At 41.3% G+C, this 13,843-nt stretch overlaps 1 protein-coding gene across 1 annotated transcript in view; it reads left to right on the forward strand.

The window, feature by feature from the left end:
- The first annotated feature begins 421 nt into the window (after positions 1–421).
- Positions 422–13,843, forward strand: part of ANKRD55 (ankyrin repeat domain 55) — a 41,738-nt gene continuing 28,316 nt past the window's right edge. Inside the window, exons 1-4 of the mRNA XM_009961139.2 lie at positions 422–461; positions 7,002–7,124; positions 8,605–8,735; positions 10,780–10,889. Coding sequence (XP_009959441.1) covers positions 422–461; positions 7,002–7,124; positions 8,605–8,735; positions 10,780–10,889 — 404 coding nt within the window. The remainder of the gene's footprint in view (positions 462–7,001; positions 7,125–8,604; positions 8,736–10,779; positions 10,890–13,843) is intronic.

Genomic DNA, 13,843 nt, shown 5'->3' on the forward strand with positions numbered 1-13,843 from the left:
CGCCCTGCGCCCGGCGCCTCACATGCTCCGCCTGCCAGCCGGGTCCTGCTCCCCCTCCGGGGCTGGTGTGGCTACGGGCAGCGCTCGGCTGCTGGGGCTGAGCGAGCTGCAGCATCTCTCAGAGCTGCTCGTGGGCAGTTTCTCTCGCTGAAGCTAAGATGTTTTTCAGAAGCTCAGTTAAGCTTCCAGGGATGTCATTTTAAAAGGGTCCCTGACAAACAGAATGTACTGTTCTCGTTGGGCTGGTGATAATGTCCTTGCCTTGACAACAACCTGCAGCCGTAAAGCGAGTTCAATTCTCTGACGAGAAGATTGGCGACAGCTATCGTTGCATTGTTTATTGTAATATATGAGATTCTTTCCTGAAAACCCTGGAGATGGCATTTGTCTGGTCTGGTTATAAACAATGAGATAGACCACAATGGATTTCAGTTCCTCATCAGTGTTTGATCAGCACAAAGGTAAGTCACCTGCTGCTAATTTCAAAATCGTCTGGTTCTCCCATGCCTCCCATACAAATGTGCTGATTACTTGACAGAATGAGTAACAAGAATTTTTGGAAAATATGGGTTTCACAGACCTTTATTTGGTTACACATGAAGAAATTTCTTCCACCAGCTTTAGACATGGATATTTCAGCTCTTTGCTACCGTGATTTTTGAAAATAAAAATTTTCAGCAGAATAGCAACAACATCTGGTAGCTCTTATGCTTAGCATTGAGAGATGTATGTATAGATTTATTGTTTATATAATCTATTGGTCCATCTATGGTTACATATGCAAAAACAATTGCAGTATTAGCAACGAGAGCTATTTGAAATGGAGAAAAAATTTAAGAAAAGCTGGTTTTCCTGAGTCTACTAGTTTCTATACATTAAAAGGACTAGATGCTGACAAGTCATCGACTTTGCTTGAGCAAATCTTAGCTGCACAGGTAAGTATTGCCATAATTGTGAATTTAAGGTATCTTTAAAAGCCCCAACATGAAGATTTTCTACATGGTAAGGTTGCTATGGAAATACTAATGTCTCCTTGTTGGCTGTTTTTAAGTTAAATGGTTGAATCTCATGTCTTTATTTGCCAATACACGCTTTTATGCCTTATGGCTTTATTCACTATAAGGAATGTAGTAGCATTCCTTTTACATTCCCAAAGCAGGAAGCTGTCATTGTTGATTATTCATGTTGCAACAAATTTCTCTTTAAGTCAGCTTGCCAAATAATTTGTGAGCAGTGGCCAGAGTTTCCAGTGCACACCTGCAAAGTGTGCAAGCTGACATGGCCATGCTGGTCCCACAACGAAGGTGCTGACTGTAGAAAAAAGATGAAGGGCAGGAGGAAGACAGATGCTGCAGTGCCTTTTGGGCAGCCAGGTCCCACAGATTGTACTTTTGTGCTTGCCTACGCTTCTTTGGTAAACCCAAAGTAAATGCATTCCATGTAAACATTTCAGCCACAGTAGCGCTCCAAGCCTGAAGTAAATCTTGAGAGTGCTGGTCCACACCAGTCCAACCAGGAGTCCACTCTGAGTAGACGGGGAAGAGCGAGAAGCCATGAAGTAACACTGAGTGACAAGAGACAAAAAATACCACCAGCAAGGATAATAGAGGAAGGGAAGTCCAACGGGAGAAGGTCGATCTGTGCTGCAGGAACAGAGACAGGTGCTCCTAGGTCATGTGCAAATGACATAAGGAGCATTTTCCCAACAGGACAGAGAAGAGGGGCTGGCTGAGCTTCTGCAGCTCCAAACAGCTGTTCTCTCCTTCTGCAGGCACTATGAATATGGTCTGTGCCACACACCAACCCAGCAGTGCTCAGACTGCAGAGAGAGAGGGGAAATCCTACACACTCAGTGCACTCTCAGGAATGAGGTTGGAGTATGACCAGGGCTGGGGAAGAAGAAGGCAAGTCTCTAGATGGATAAGGGGGCAGACAGCAATTCAGGAAATCACTGACCAAACCACCTTATCAGGATAGAAGTGAGAGAGCTGGGAGGCAACATCTGCCTGTACCTTCCCTTGCTCCTAATCTGCAGCCCCTCCTCCTGCCAGGCCGCTATCCACACTGACCCACCCTTATTCCTGTCCAGCATCATCTCCAGCACCATGTCACACACCACCTCCCCAGCAAGAGGGTCCTCTCCAGACAAATTCATCATCCTCACTCCGCCACCACTGCAGGGATGCTGGCTTATTAGATGATTTCTGACAAAGACTGTTTGACTTCCCTGCTAGATGCGTGGGAGGTGGATGGGGAGCAGGAGCAGACAACACACAGTAAAGGGACACTGAACCCACTGGTTGGCATGCAAAGAAAGGTCTATTCAAAATTTACAGTGTATGGTGTATTTTATTTAAATAGCATGTTGATGTCATGGCACGTTACTGATTTAAACAGGCATAATTTTTTCAGCAAGCAGAAGGGGAATATCTTTTTTTGGAGCAATTTATAACAATGGAAGAATACAGACTAGCTTTCAGACACATCAGATCAATATCTCTTGGTCCAATAAAAAAATCTAACCCTCCCCACAAATGCCTTCTCTACCCCACACATCAGAAAACTATCCCAGCTGAGGTAAAAACCCCAGCATTTCAGGCTTGAAAATCATACTGCCTCTTCGCAACACTTCCTATGGCATGGTAGTTCTCTTAATATCTTATAGTGACAACAATAACAATGTGGGACTTAAAGAAGCTGGGCAACACCAGAAACCCCTCCCCTCCTAGTACTGCTTGATGCCATTGAAATGTGTGCTGTGTCTGGCTTCAAATCTTTACCATTTAAACAAAGAAGCTAGACAAAGGCCTGGACTGGTCCAATCACAGCCAGGTACACACAGAAATTATTACTTTGTTAAGCAATCAATAAATCCATAATATTAGAAAGCAAGTTACAGTTTCCAAAAACTGCAGTCATCCACTGACCCTTGACACTGACATGCTGAGCAAATAAACTGCCTAGTATTGTGTCCTGCCAACAAGCTGTGGGAAATCACATAAGGCATTTGGCTACTGGTGAAGACAAGGGGGTTTATAGGAAAGAGGAGAGTAAATTGTATACATAAATGTATTGTCTTCACAATGAACATAAATTATCCTGTTACCCAGCCTTCAGTTTTCAAAACTCAGTGTTTTAGCAAGATCTAAACCAGTCATTGTCAAGACCACGTACAATAAGCTGCAGTAAATTCATTTAGACCTTAAAAATCCAATGCAGAAGACAGCATACACTTACATACACCTAACATGCACTTTGTAAAACAGCACATCAGCCAACATCACAAATCATGTAAAACATGCATCCTTCAGAGAAGAGCCAGAGAGAATTAATATCACAGGCAGTGTCATTTTGTTGCTCTAAATCCTGTGATCATTCTGCACGCTTCTTTATATACCTCCCTTTTCTGAACAAAAGACAATTATTTTGTCTTAAAGAAATGACATGCTTTTTAAACACTGCAGGTTATTTCAGATAGATTGTCTTTTAACTTTGTTTCTTTCTGAGGATTTTAGCTACAAAAGAAGATGTCGCAAACCTGTATGCAATTTGGTCTTTGCTCACTAAGATTCTTCCAGACCTTTCTATGACTCTGTGTTGCCAACCTACAGTTTCTTCCTACCCTTGCCCCGTACGCAGGCTCTTAGTTGGACCTTCTGCCTTCCTGAAGCCAACTGACAGCTTCCTTTCACCAGTAGCACAGCAATTTTCCAAAACAAAATTTAAAATCTATCTGAAATGGCATCAGTACTCACTGGCATTTATAGAACTCCAAGCTAATAATTGAAGTAACACTAACAGATTTGAAGATGGAGGGTCAGGCATTTGGTTGTTCACAATCCCTTTATCCCTCATGGTGCCGGTGCTCCAGCCGCAGCCAAGCTCCCCAGCAGGGTAAGCTCACAGAGGGGGACACAAGTGCTCATTACCTCGTCATTGCCTTCTACAAAATGCCCATTCTCCAAACCATTCCTCTTCTGCCTAGGAAGGTGTCTGCAAAAAGATATGATCTACCAGCTGTTCTTCCATGCCCCCTCATTCCTTGTCAGGGTAAGCTGGAGGAAGGTGAAGTGGGAGATGCTGTGTCACCTGGAGCCAAATGCATCCAGCATAAATGATGTCCAAGCTCTCCTGGCATTTCTTTCTCCCTGTCATGCGAAGCAGTAGAAGACCATGCACCTGTCTTCCTTCTTGTCCCCCCACCCAAAGCCACACAGGTCATGTTAAAGACACCCTACTTCAAATCACATCACCCTACAGAAATGGAATTACTGTCGGTCTACTTTATGTTAGATGCATAACATGGGCACTCATCAATTCCTCCTGGCCCAGTCTCCCTTGCCAGCAGTGACAGCCTGGTCCACCTGCCTCTTCTTGCTCTGACAGCTAGGACTTGTGGGTAGGGAAGTGTGAATCTTGAATGTGGCTTAATGCCACCATCCCTTAACAGGAGTGAAGCCCATGTTCTGTGAGAGCAGGCATGAGGAAAAATTCTTCATCCATCCATCCATCCATCCATCCATCCATCCATCCATCCATCCATCCATCCATTCAGTTTTGCTTCCTCTCCTCATACAGGAGGATAACTGGTCTGGGAAAAGCAGATTCAGCCCAGCACAAGCAAAGGCACAAGGGGGAAGGTGTTTTGGTTTTAGTTAGATGAGAAAGGGCAGAGGGAGTCAGGGACCCACATGCAGGTGTGTATCCATGTCCTCATCTTCCTGCCACCCTGGCCTCCAGGTAAGTAGCTGCTTGGGAGATGGGGTTTCCTTTCGTGTCTGGATTGCTGACTCGTAGCAGGAAAATTTAACAGTACTTACAAGGCTAACTAGCAAAAAGAACAAAATTTACGTGTGTAATGCATAAAAGTAGGTGAGGACCCCTTTGATCCACTTTCTGTCTCAGTACACCTGACGGTTTCTTTCCCAGTGCCAGCAGCATCTTCTCTGTACAATTCCCATGTAATAACCACCACTTGCAGCTGTGAGAGGAGCCATGTCAGTGCTCATGGCTGGCACCTCCTGTTTATCTCCAGAGGCTGACCAAGAGGAGCAACAAGCAACGAACCTTCTGCCTTCTGCCCAGCCCATACTACAACCATCCTTGAGTAAGGGACTAGCTCAGACCTGAGCTTGTTACTAGTATGTCTTTGCTGAGTTTACCAATTGTGAGAGCAGTCTGCAGATCTGGCATGATAAGGAAATCTGATTAATAGAGCCTGTGGTAAAGTCACTTCTTTTTTCACGTACGAGTCACCAATGATAACTCTACAGAGGTGATGACTCTGCAGAGGCAATGACTCTTACTCTCTCCTGATCTCCCAATCACACAGGTCAAAACTTCTAGGCCAAATGAACAGTTCCCTCAGCCATAGACTCCCCAACACAATAAAAACCATTTTTAATTTAAAAATTTTATCAAATGCGTAATTTTAAAGACGAGCTAGAAGAAAGAAAAGAAATAAAATTCTCTTCAGCTGAGTAGTGATGGAGAGGGAATCCGTGCACTGGTGAAGGCAGATTTAACATCAGCTTTCTAGTTTTCCCAAGCCCACAACCAGAGCTCCGGCTTTGACAGACTAAGCTTTCGAAGGCTAAAAGGTGATGGCGTTTCCATGGCAGCCAAATTTTGAAGTAAGAGTGATGATTGCATCCCAGGGAGAGAAAGTCACATGTGAGGAATTACATTGGGCTGTAAACCTCAGCACAGAGCTCACGTGTTCAGCTGTGACAATGCCTAATCACAAGGTGAATAGGTGAATAGTGTGGCTAATACTCTTCAATCACCCTTAAAGATCTTTCATCACTCAAAAATATGTATGACTCTTTAAAATATAGGTTTTATCAATATGTTAATAATAATGTATTATTTGATTATGAAAAAAGTTTTTTTACTAACTTTTCAAATTCTCTTTAACCCACCTCACTTTTTTCTGCACAGCTTACGTAGTTATGCTATCTCCAGAAGACAATAAGGATAAATCACCAGTCACTTAATCTGTTTTTCCTTTGATCAACTCTCTAGTGTGACTGAGGCATCAATTTTACTTTCTTCTGCTAACAAGGTAGTGCAGCAGCTGGATAAATGTTATGCTCTGTAGCTCTGACCCTCAGCCACAGTGAAAAGCACAACCTACTGCAGCTGTACTTTTTTTTGAGTTAACAGAGATCAGAAAATCTTTTTAAAAGTGGCTGACCAACAACAGATACCTAGAGCATTTTACCATGACATTAGATTTGACCCTGCACCAAAAAATCAGCTCTTTTGACTCCTGGAGTTAACAGGTTAACAGTCCACTTGAAGCCAAAGGAGGTGTATGCTTGTGGAGCACAGGATGACAAGTCTGGAAGGAAGTTACAAGCAAAGAAGCAAAGCAAGAATTATCACGTTAATTTCTCCAGAAACAAAAATCTACAGAGTGTTCAGGAACAGGTTCTGCAAGGCACCTGCTTTAAATAATACCTCATACTGTAACTGCCAAACAAAAAAAACCTCTCCTGGGTTCCAAGCAGTAGTCCACCTTTGCTTTTTGCAGGAATTATTAACAAAAACCATTGCTGCCAGAAGTTCACTTTCCTGAGAATTCCCCTGGACACCACAGGAAAAGGAAGTGAAAACCCTCAGTCTTCTGGCTAGTGCAAGGATAACACTGAAACTCAAAACACGTGGGGCCTAATTCCATCCTATCTCATAAAAGTGTAGCCAGCAATATTATGAGCTAGTTCAGTTATTAGTTCGTTGTTTCTCAAATCTTGTTACATTAATGTTAGTATGATTTCTTATAAGAGGTGCAAACTTTCCAGAAGCTTTCTTATGTCTGACAGTTTTTGGAAGTTATGATGCAAACCAAGTTTCAGATGACTAACAAAAATCACAGACACACTTTGTTCCACCTGGAGTTATACAGTCATAAAAACTCAGTGAAATAAGTGTCGTTATTTTCACTGTTAATCATTTGTACTTGATCTCTGCTTACTCACGGACATACTCCTCCCCTGCAGGTGATGCAGCAGAAGAGATTGACTTGACTGTGGTTTACCAAGCAGCAGCTAATGGCGATGTGAACACACTAACTGCAGTGATTCGAGAAGATCCCTCCATCCTGGAGTGCTGTGACAGCGAGGGTAAATGAAGGCTGACCTTATTCTCAGGGGATTAGTTGCTTCAACTTGCAATGAAATTCTCTGGTTTTTATCGTGATATTTGTGTTCAGCAAACTATATTTAGTAGCAGAATATGGGAATTTGGAATTATGCTTTGAAACATCCACTGGAAATGCTCAGTTTGTATAATCGTAAGATTTTTTTATATGGATACAAGTTGTTTTGCCATAAGCAGATGGTACTTTATTATGAATCTATTTTGTCTTCTTTAGGGTGATTCTGAGAGATTATTGGTGTTTCAGAGAAGGAAAAAGAATATCTTTTATCAAAGCCAAATGTTATACATTCTGCACATCTCTAGAGTAAAAGGTTCCAGTCTTTGGCACTTAAAAATATGTGTATAGACACAGTTTGAATGATTTTGTCTTGTAATTGTTTGCCAAAGGGTTGGTTATACAATGTGCAATGATCCAAATTATTTGTTTTATCTGTGAGACTGTGCTCCTTTTCATTTTGTGTTCAGGTTACTATTTAATGTTATTACAAGCTGTCCATTGGCTAGCTTTTATACGCATCTATTTCCCAGGTGAATTAGAGCCAAAGACCTCTGGAAGCTTCTTTCAAGGAAGACTTTGTTTATTCAAAAGTATTTTTTAATTACAATTTCTTTTAAAGGGTCCACGTGAACACTGTCTGTTCTAATCTTTACCAGCTTTTACCAAGTTACCTATTTTTCCTACACTTTAAACCAGAAATCCTAACTGTTATCTTTAAAACATCTATTGGTCAGCAGGGAAAATGCTTAATCAAGCTAAAATGCTGTCAGTCTAGATCAGCTGCATTTGAAGTTTCTAGTAGTCTTATAGTTTCTAATATTCATGTCTATTCTCAGCTTAGTCAATGTAAATTGCTTTGTCAGATTCTGCAGGAAAATCTCTTGCAGATTTTCCCAGCACAGAAATTGTTTGCAGAATATTTTAGAAGTTTTCATGAAAATATTCTAGAGCAAATCCAGTCTTTAAAATAAGTTGTTGTTTACATAAAACATCAACTCACACACATATGCCTTTGCACAGGACAGGGCTTGATTTCATAAATCTTTTGAATACATAAAGGAAGAATGAAGCTGTGGTTTGAGAAAATTAGACAAGCGCCATCTGGCTCCCAGTCACTCTGAAGAATAACAGCCTCCAAAATGGTGTACAAAGCCAACAGTTCATACTGGGAGCTTGTCAACAGAAAAACACTTTTCCCTCCAGAAGTAGAGTTAATGAGGCAAGGCTTTTACTAATGAAGTCATGCTCTTTTTAAAATCAGTGGTCAGTAACTGTCATAACAGTTAGTTCCTGCCTACAAAAAGCTGAGTACAAATGTTAGACAGTTGTCAGGAAAAAGGATTTGTTGATTTCCCAGTGCTAACTTTAGCAAATAAGGAAATATCTCCATCTTATGGCTTTGACAAAATAAAAATTATAAAAGAATGTTTGACTGTCTTCCCCAGGTTGCACACCTTTGATGCATGCTGTGTCAGGACGTCAGGTTGACACAGTGAAGCTTCTGTTGAAGATGGGAGCCAACATTAACACTCAAGATGCTTGTGGACGTACCAGTTTATCTCTGGCAACTTATCTGGTACAAAGACTTGGGGGAGAAGGATGGAAAGATACACAGAGTGAAGGGAGTAAATGTGCAGTCAAAATAAGATTTGTATTTGTACTACAGAAAGAAGTACAAAACATTCTGTTCTAGACAGCAGTGAAACTGTAAACTCTACTGTAATGCAAAGCTGGAAGCAATGATTATTAGAAAAGGATCAGGACTCCTGTCAGAGTGTCCTCTCTTTTGGGTTGTAAAATCAGTGCATAGTATGGGGACCTCAGTAGATCTGAGGTCCTCTGTGTGGTTTCAAGAAAGCCACTTGTTTCTGTGCACTGGAAAGTCCACTCTTGTTCTTAACATGTAGAATAACTTCTCCCATCCCACTGTCAGCATCAGATTTTTATGCTCGAATTTTATCTCAAATTGGGGGGGTCAGCAGTTATGAGCCAGGACACTGGATTTTTTCACTATAGTGTCGCACCTTGCATGGCCAGGTTAAGCACTTAAGTTCAAGGTGCTGCAGGTGCCAGTGCAGATACTCAGATAATAAGCAATTCAATCCCCCAATCAACCCACATGCAGTGATAGTAGGGGCAGACAGTCCATTGAGAAGTCTGGGAAGGGAGATATGATGGTCTCTGTCTGAAGCACACAAGGATGGTCCTCTTCCCCCTAGACTTCTACTCCTCGCAGGAGGGAATTCAGGATTCGGAGAGAGGATGGGGACCAAGTTAATTGGTTAGAAGGGCTGACCACGGGTTTCCATTATTAGTTGGTCAGAAAGGAGCAAGAAATGTTCACCCGTGCTGCATAGCATGAGTTATGGCTGGATGACTGCCAGTTCATTTAAACAGATACTGTGACAGCCTAATTAAATCACATCCCTTGCATATAGTTTCTTCCTGTAAATTCAGGACAGAAACAATGCTTCTGCTCAGCTATGTGATGTTCAGCCAGAAAATAAGTGTAGAAAATAGCAAAACAGGCAGTCTCATTCAGTGCAAGGAGCATGCCCCACTTACTTGAGAATAAACATTTCCTCTGCCAGATATTTTTTTAAAAATCCAGTAATTAGTGTCACGCTCCTTTTTTCCTTCCTCTTTTCCCAGAGGGGAAAAAATACTCTTTGCTGAAAAAGAGATGACTGGAAAAGATTTAAACCACCCAGGCTTTGAAGTTTCCGTTTCTTTTTCTGTGATGGATATAATCGCGAGTCTAGAGAGCATTTGGCTATGATGTCTGTCCAGAGAACTGAAATCAGTAGAACTCCACAGTCACAATTGCATGTAGATTTCAGTGGTCTTGTACTGCCACCAGGAACTGCCAGAGGTGTTCTGGTTTCAGCATTCCACAGCTTTGCCCTGTGAATGCTGGTAACACCAATCCAATGTAGCTCATACAGAGGCAACAGTCTTTATCGACTGCCTGAGGAGGTTTGAACAAAACACTTAAACACATGCTTGATTTCCCTGGGACTTAAGTATACACTACCAGATTTATGCAGTTACGACCAGATTGTTTACTTGCTTTTTTGTTGAAGTGATCAATAGAAGGTTTTAGTCCAAGAACAGATTCATCCCATCTGTTTAGGTGCTGTTTTCAGTCTAACATCGTCACTAAGCCAAACTTCTGCAATAGCATTTATAAGACCACACTCTAAGGCTTTTTACTGTTGATTTGCCATCCGTGCTAAAATCTCATGAAGGAAATGAGACAAGTGTTCATGTTCATGGTTTAACCTAGCATAATTAGATCCACATGTGTTTGCTAGTGATACAGGAATGAGCAGGTTTTTAATCACTGTTTACTCAGTCTTGCCACAGTTGCAGAGCAAACAAAATTCAGAGTAAAGACAACACCACCTTATCACAGAAATGAATGACCAAGCTAGTCTGAGACTCGGACTCCAAAGGGGAACCACTCTCAGTGCTGAGACACCTCTATGGGGGAAACAAAAGACCAGTTCCTCTGCTGGCAGAAACAGCTACTGTCACACACAAATGCCAGAACTACCAAGCAAAGATCTGGTCTGATGCATTTCACTTCCCTCTTTGACATGCTCTAATTTCTTTTTCAGGGGTGGCTGGAAGGCTGTGTCAGCCTCCTCAGAAATGGTGCTAAGCAAAACATACCTGACAAAAACGGGAGGTTGCCACTACACGCTGCTACAGCAGAGCCTGACGTGAGGTATGTCTGAGGCTCCAACAGCATTTGCTGGTTGAATCTCAACAGGTAGTCACCAACACAAGCTACCCATCCCCAAGGGTAACCTGAGTCAGGAAGGTTACACTTGTGACTTGCTCCTTTGTTTAGTGGTTATCATAAAGGGGGTGGAGAAGAGGAAAAGCATTGTACAACACTTGTGTAACAGGTACATGGCCAAGTATGGTGAGGAGCCTGATTTAAGATCACACAGCAGGAGGGAAAAAAAAAGTATGATAGAGGTTGAAACCCTGGGTTTCCCCTGACCAATTACCTTTCTGCCACCTCTCTACAAGAAATGTTACAAGAAGATCCTTCTCTGGACTTCTTCAAGTTGCATGGCAAATGTGAGAAAAGTTTTCCATGCACAACCTCTCTGAGAGCCCCTACTTTAAAGGGGAAGCTGAGGTTTGGAGGACTGGCTCATTTTTAACTGCTTTTACTGAAGGTGGAGTAACAACTGCAGAGTGTCTTCACAAGAAGTCTTAAGAAAGATCCTCTTTGTCTCATTCCAGCCTGTGATAATAGGCATGTTTAACGAATTTTGATTTGTACACCTGAATAAAATCACTCAAAATACTCTCCTAAGTAAATCATAACTGGAGGGAGAGGAAGGTATTACAGACAGGTAAAATATTAAGTACATGCAAAATGTTCATGTGACTTAATCACCGAGTCTATGGTTTTGCTGCTGTCACCATATCACACCAGTCCTCACCTCTGTGTTTCTGCTGATCTTGTTCTCCAGCCTTTTTTAACCGCTTTATTCATTTTCCACATTATTATTGCTTTTCATGCATAACTTGGAGAGAATAGTTTGAGGTTCCTGCAAAAGTACAAGTTGGTGTCATTCAACAAAGCCTCCACAGAAAGAAGGCAATGTTTGTACAACACTGCACATGCTGCTACTTGAAAGGGAACAGTAATCTACTTTACCAGCAGCACACAGGGTTCCCTGAACATTTTTCACATTCTCCATGGATATGGGCAGACCTTTGCTCTGCAGAGTTTACCTATTGCTCAATTCATTTTCCTCTTGTCTGCTCACTGGGTTTGCCCCATGCCCAGAAGACATGCCTTGAACACTGAGGGTAAGGCTTTTGCATCATGGTCATTGTCACTCACTTGCCAGCTATGAAATGATTTTTCAGCCAAGTTTGAAAGCTGGCAGCCCGATGCTACAACTAGGGGTAGCACATGAACCACGTGGAAAGACAGAGACAGTGATCATCCAGTCTATGTATTGATTTGATAATTGATTTATGTGCTTCAGTGTGTTCCACAGAGCCTAAGAGGAAAGGTGGAAAGAGAATCCACGGACTTCCTGATCTATGCGTTTCAGAGTAGATATCAGAGAAATCTCAGCTGCGTGGCTGAATATCTACATATTTGAGTGGTAGTACTTATGTTGCCATAATGGTCTAAGGATGTAAGTGAAACAAAGTTTGTTGCCAATAGAGGTTTTACACTCAGAACAAGATTTTTTTTCACATGCACTGGTTTCATTGATTGTATCTGTGGTTAAACTACAGAACCATGTATCATATTGTACAACTATATGATCAATGAGTTTTCCAAGCTTGTTATGGTTATATTACGGTTTCTTTCCGCTCACTAGTCCATTTTTATCCAGACTTGTTTTCAGATACTGAATTTCTGAGATTCCGAGTCATTGTATCAAATGACCACAAAATGTCTTGTCCCTTTTGCAAATTTTTATCAATCAAAGCAATCCTAAAATGTCATCCTTTTCATAGTTTCTATAGTATGACCCCATTATGCCATTGGTTGCGTGTTTCAGAAAAGGAGGTGTAACACCTCTTTTCTACAAGTATTTGTATCTATATACAAATGGATTTGAAGTCCTAGTAAAGCACTGGGAACTGCCCAGTCTTCACTCTTTTGGGGATATTCTAGTTTGAAAAAAATTAAATCTGGACTTCTGGCACCTGAAGATAGTGTTACCAATGGATAAGCTTTTCACCAGCAGAATTGCTCAAATCATCCCTAAGCAACAGTAAATGTCTTTCTTTTGAATAATTTACATTATCTAGTTGTTTATTACAGAGGGAAAAACAAAACAAACAAACAAAACCCCCAAATTTGTCATGCAACGTTCTCAACTTTATCTGATCCACACAGCTGAGCACACTTCAACCCAGAAAACCTACTGGAAGTTGAAGTTGTCCTGATGAAAAGCAACAAAAGATTTTCATTCAGTCTCCTATGCATGGGAATAAATGCATGATTTTATACATTTATCTGTGCATTATCTGTACATTTATCAGAGTTCCCGCCTTGACACTTCATCATCTTTCAATTTCCTTGGAAAACAGCATGTTTTTAAAAGATCCATATTTTGAAGGTTTCTAGCAAATTCACACCTTCAAGTGAGCGACAGATTTGCATTATGATCTTATCTAGGGATCCACTAAGGATATATCTCCCCTTTTGCTAAACTCATAGGAACTGTACATTCGTGTTACAATCTATGCTATTTGGCATATGTTACAGGCTGTGACAGGATGGTCCTTTTCATTTCCATGGTCCATCCATGTACATGATCCAAACTCTTAGCTTCCTACTGCACCACACAATTGTCTTCACCAAGCCTACAGTGATTTCAGAACCTCTTCACAGGATACCAAAAGGAAAAGCAAAGCAAAATCCATGCAGTGTTAAAAATATTATTGCAACTGTACAATATTTCATGTAACTATTTTATTGTAACTGTTCCTTCCACCAGAGGGGAGTGTTCGTAGTCTGATATTCTATAAAATGTGAATCAATGCATTGCTATATTTTATACCATAACAATGGCCCTATCCCAGCAGGCACACTCTAAGACCTTGTAAAATACTGTTGATTCGTGTGTATGTAAATATATAATATGCATCCATACACACACACAAAGACATAACACAACATCACTTTACTCC

Source organism: Leptosomus discolor, chromosome Z, assembly GCF_034619465.1.
Source record: "Leptosomus discolor isolate bLepDis1 chromosome Z, bLepDis1.hap2, whole genome shotgun sequence".
Lineage (NCBI taxonomy): Eukaryota > Metazoa > Chordata > Aves > Leptosomiformes > Leptosomidae > Leptosomus > Leptosomus discolor.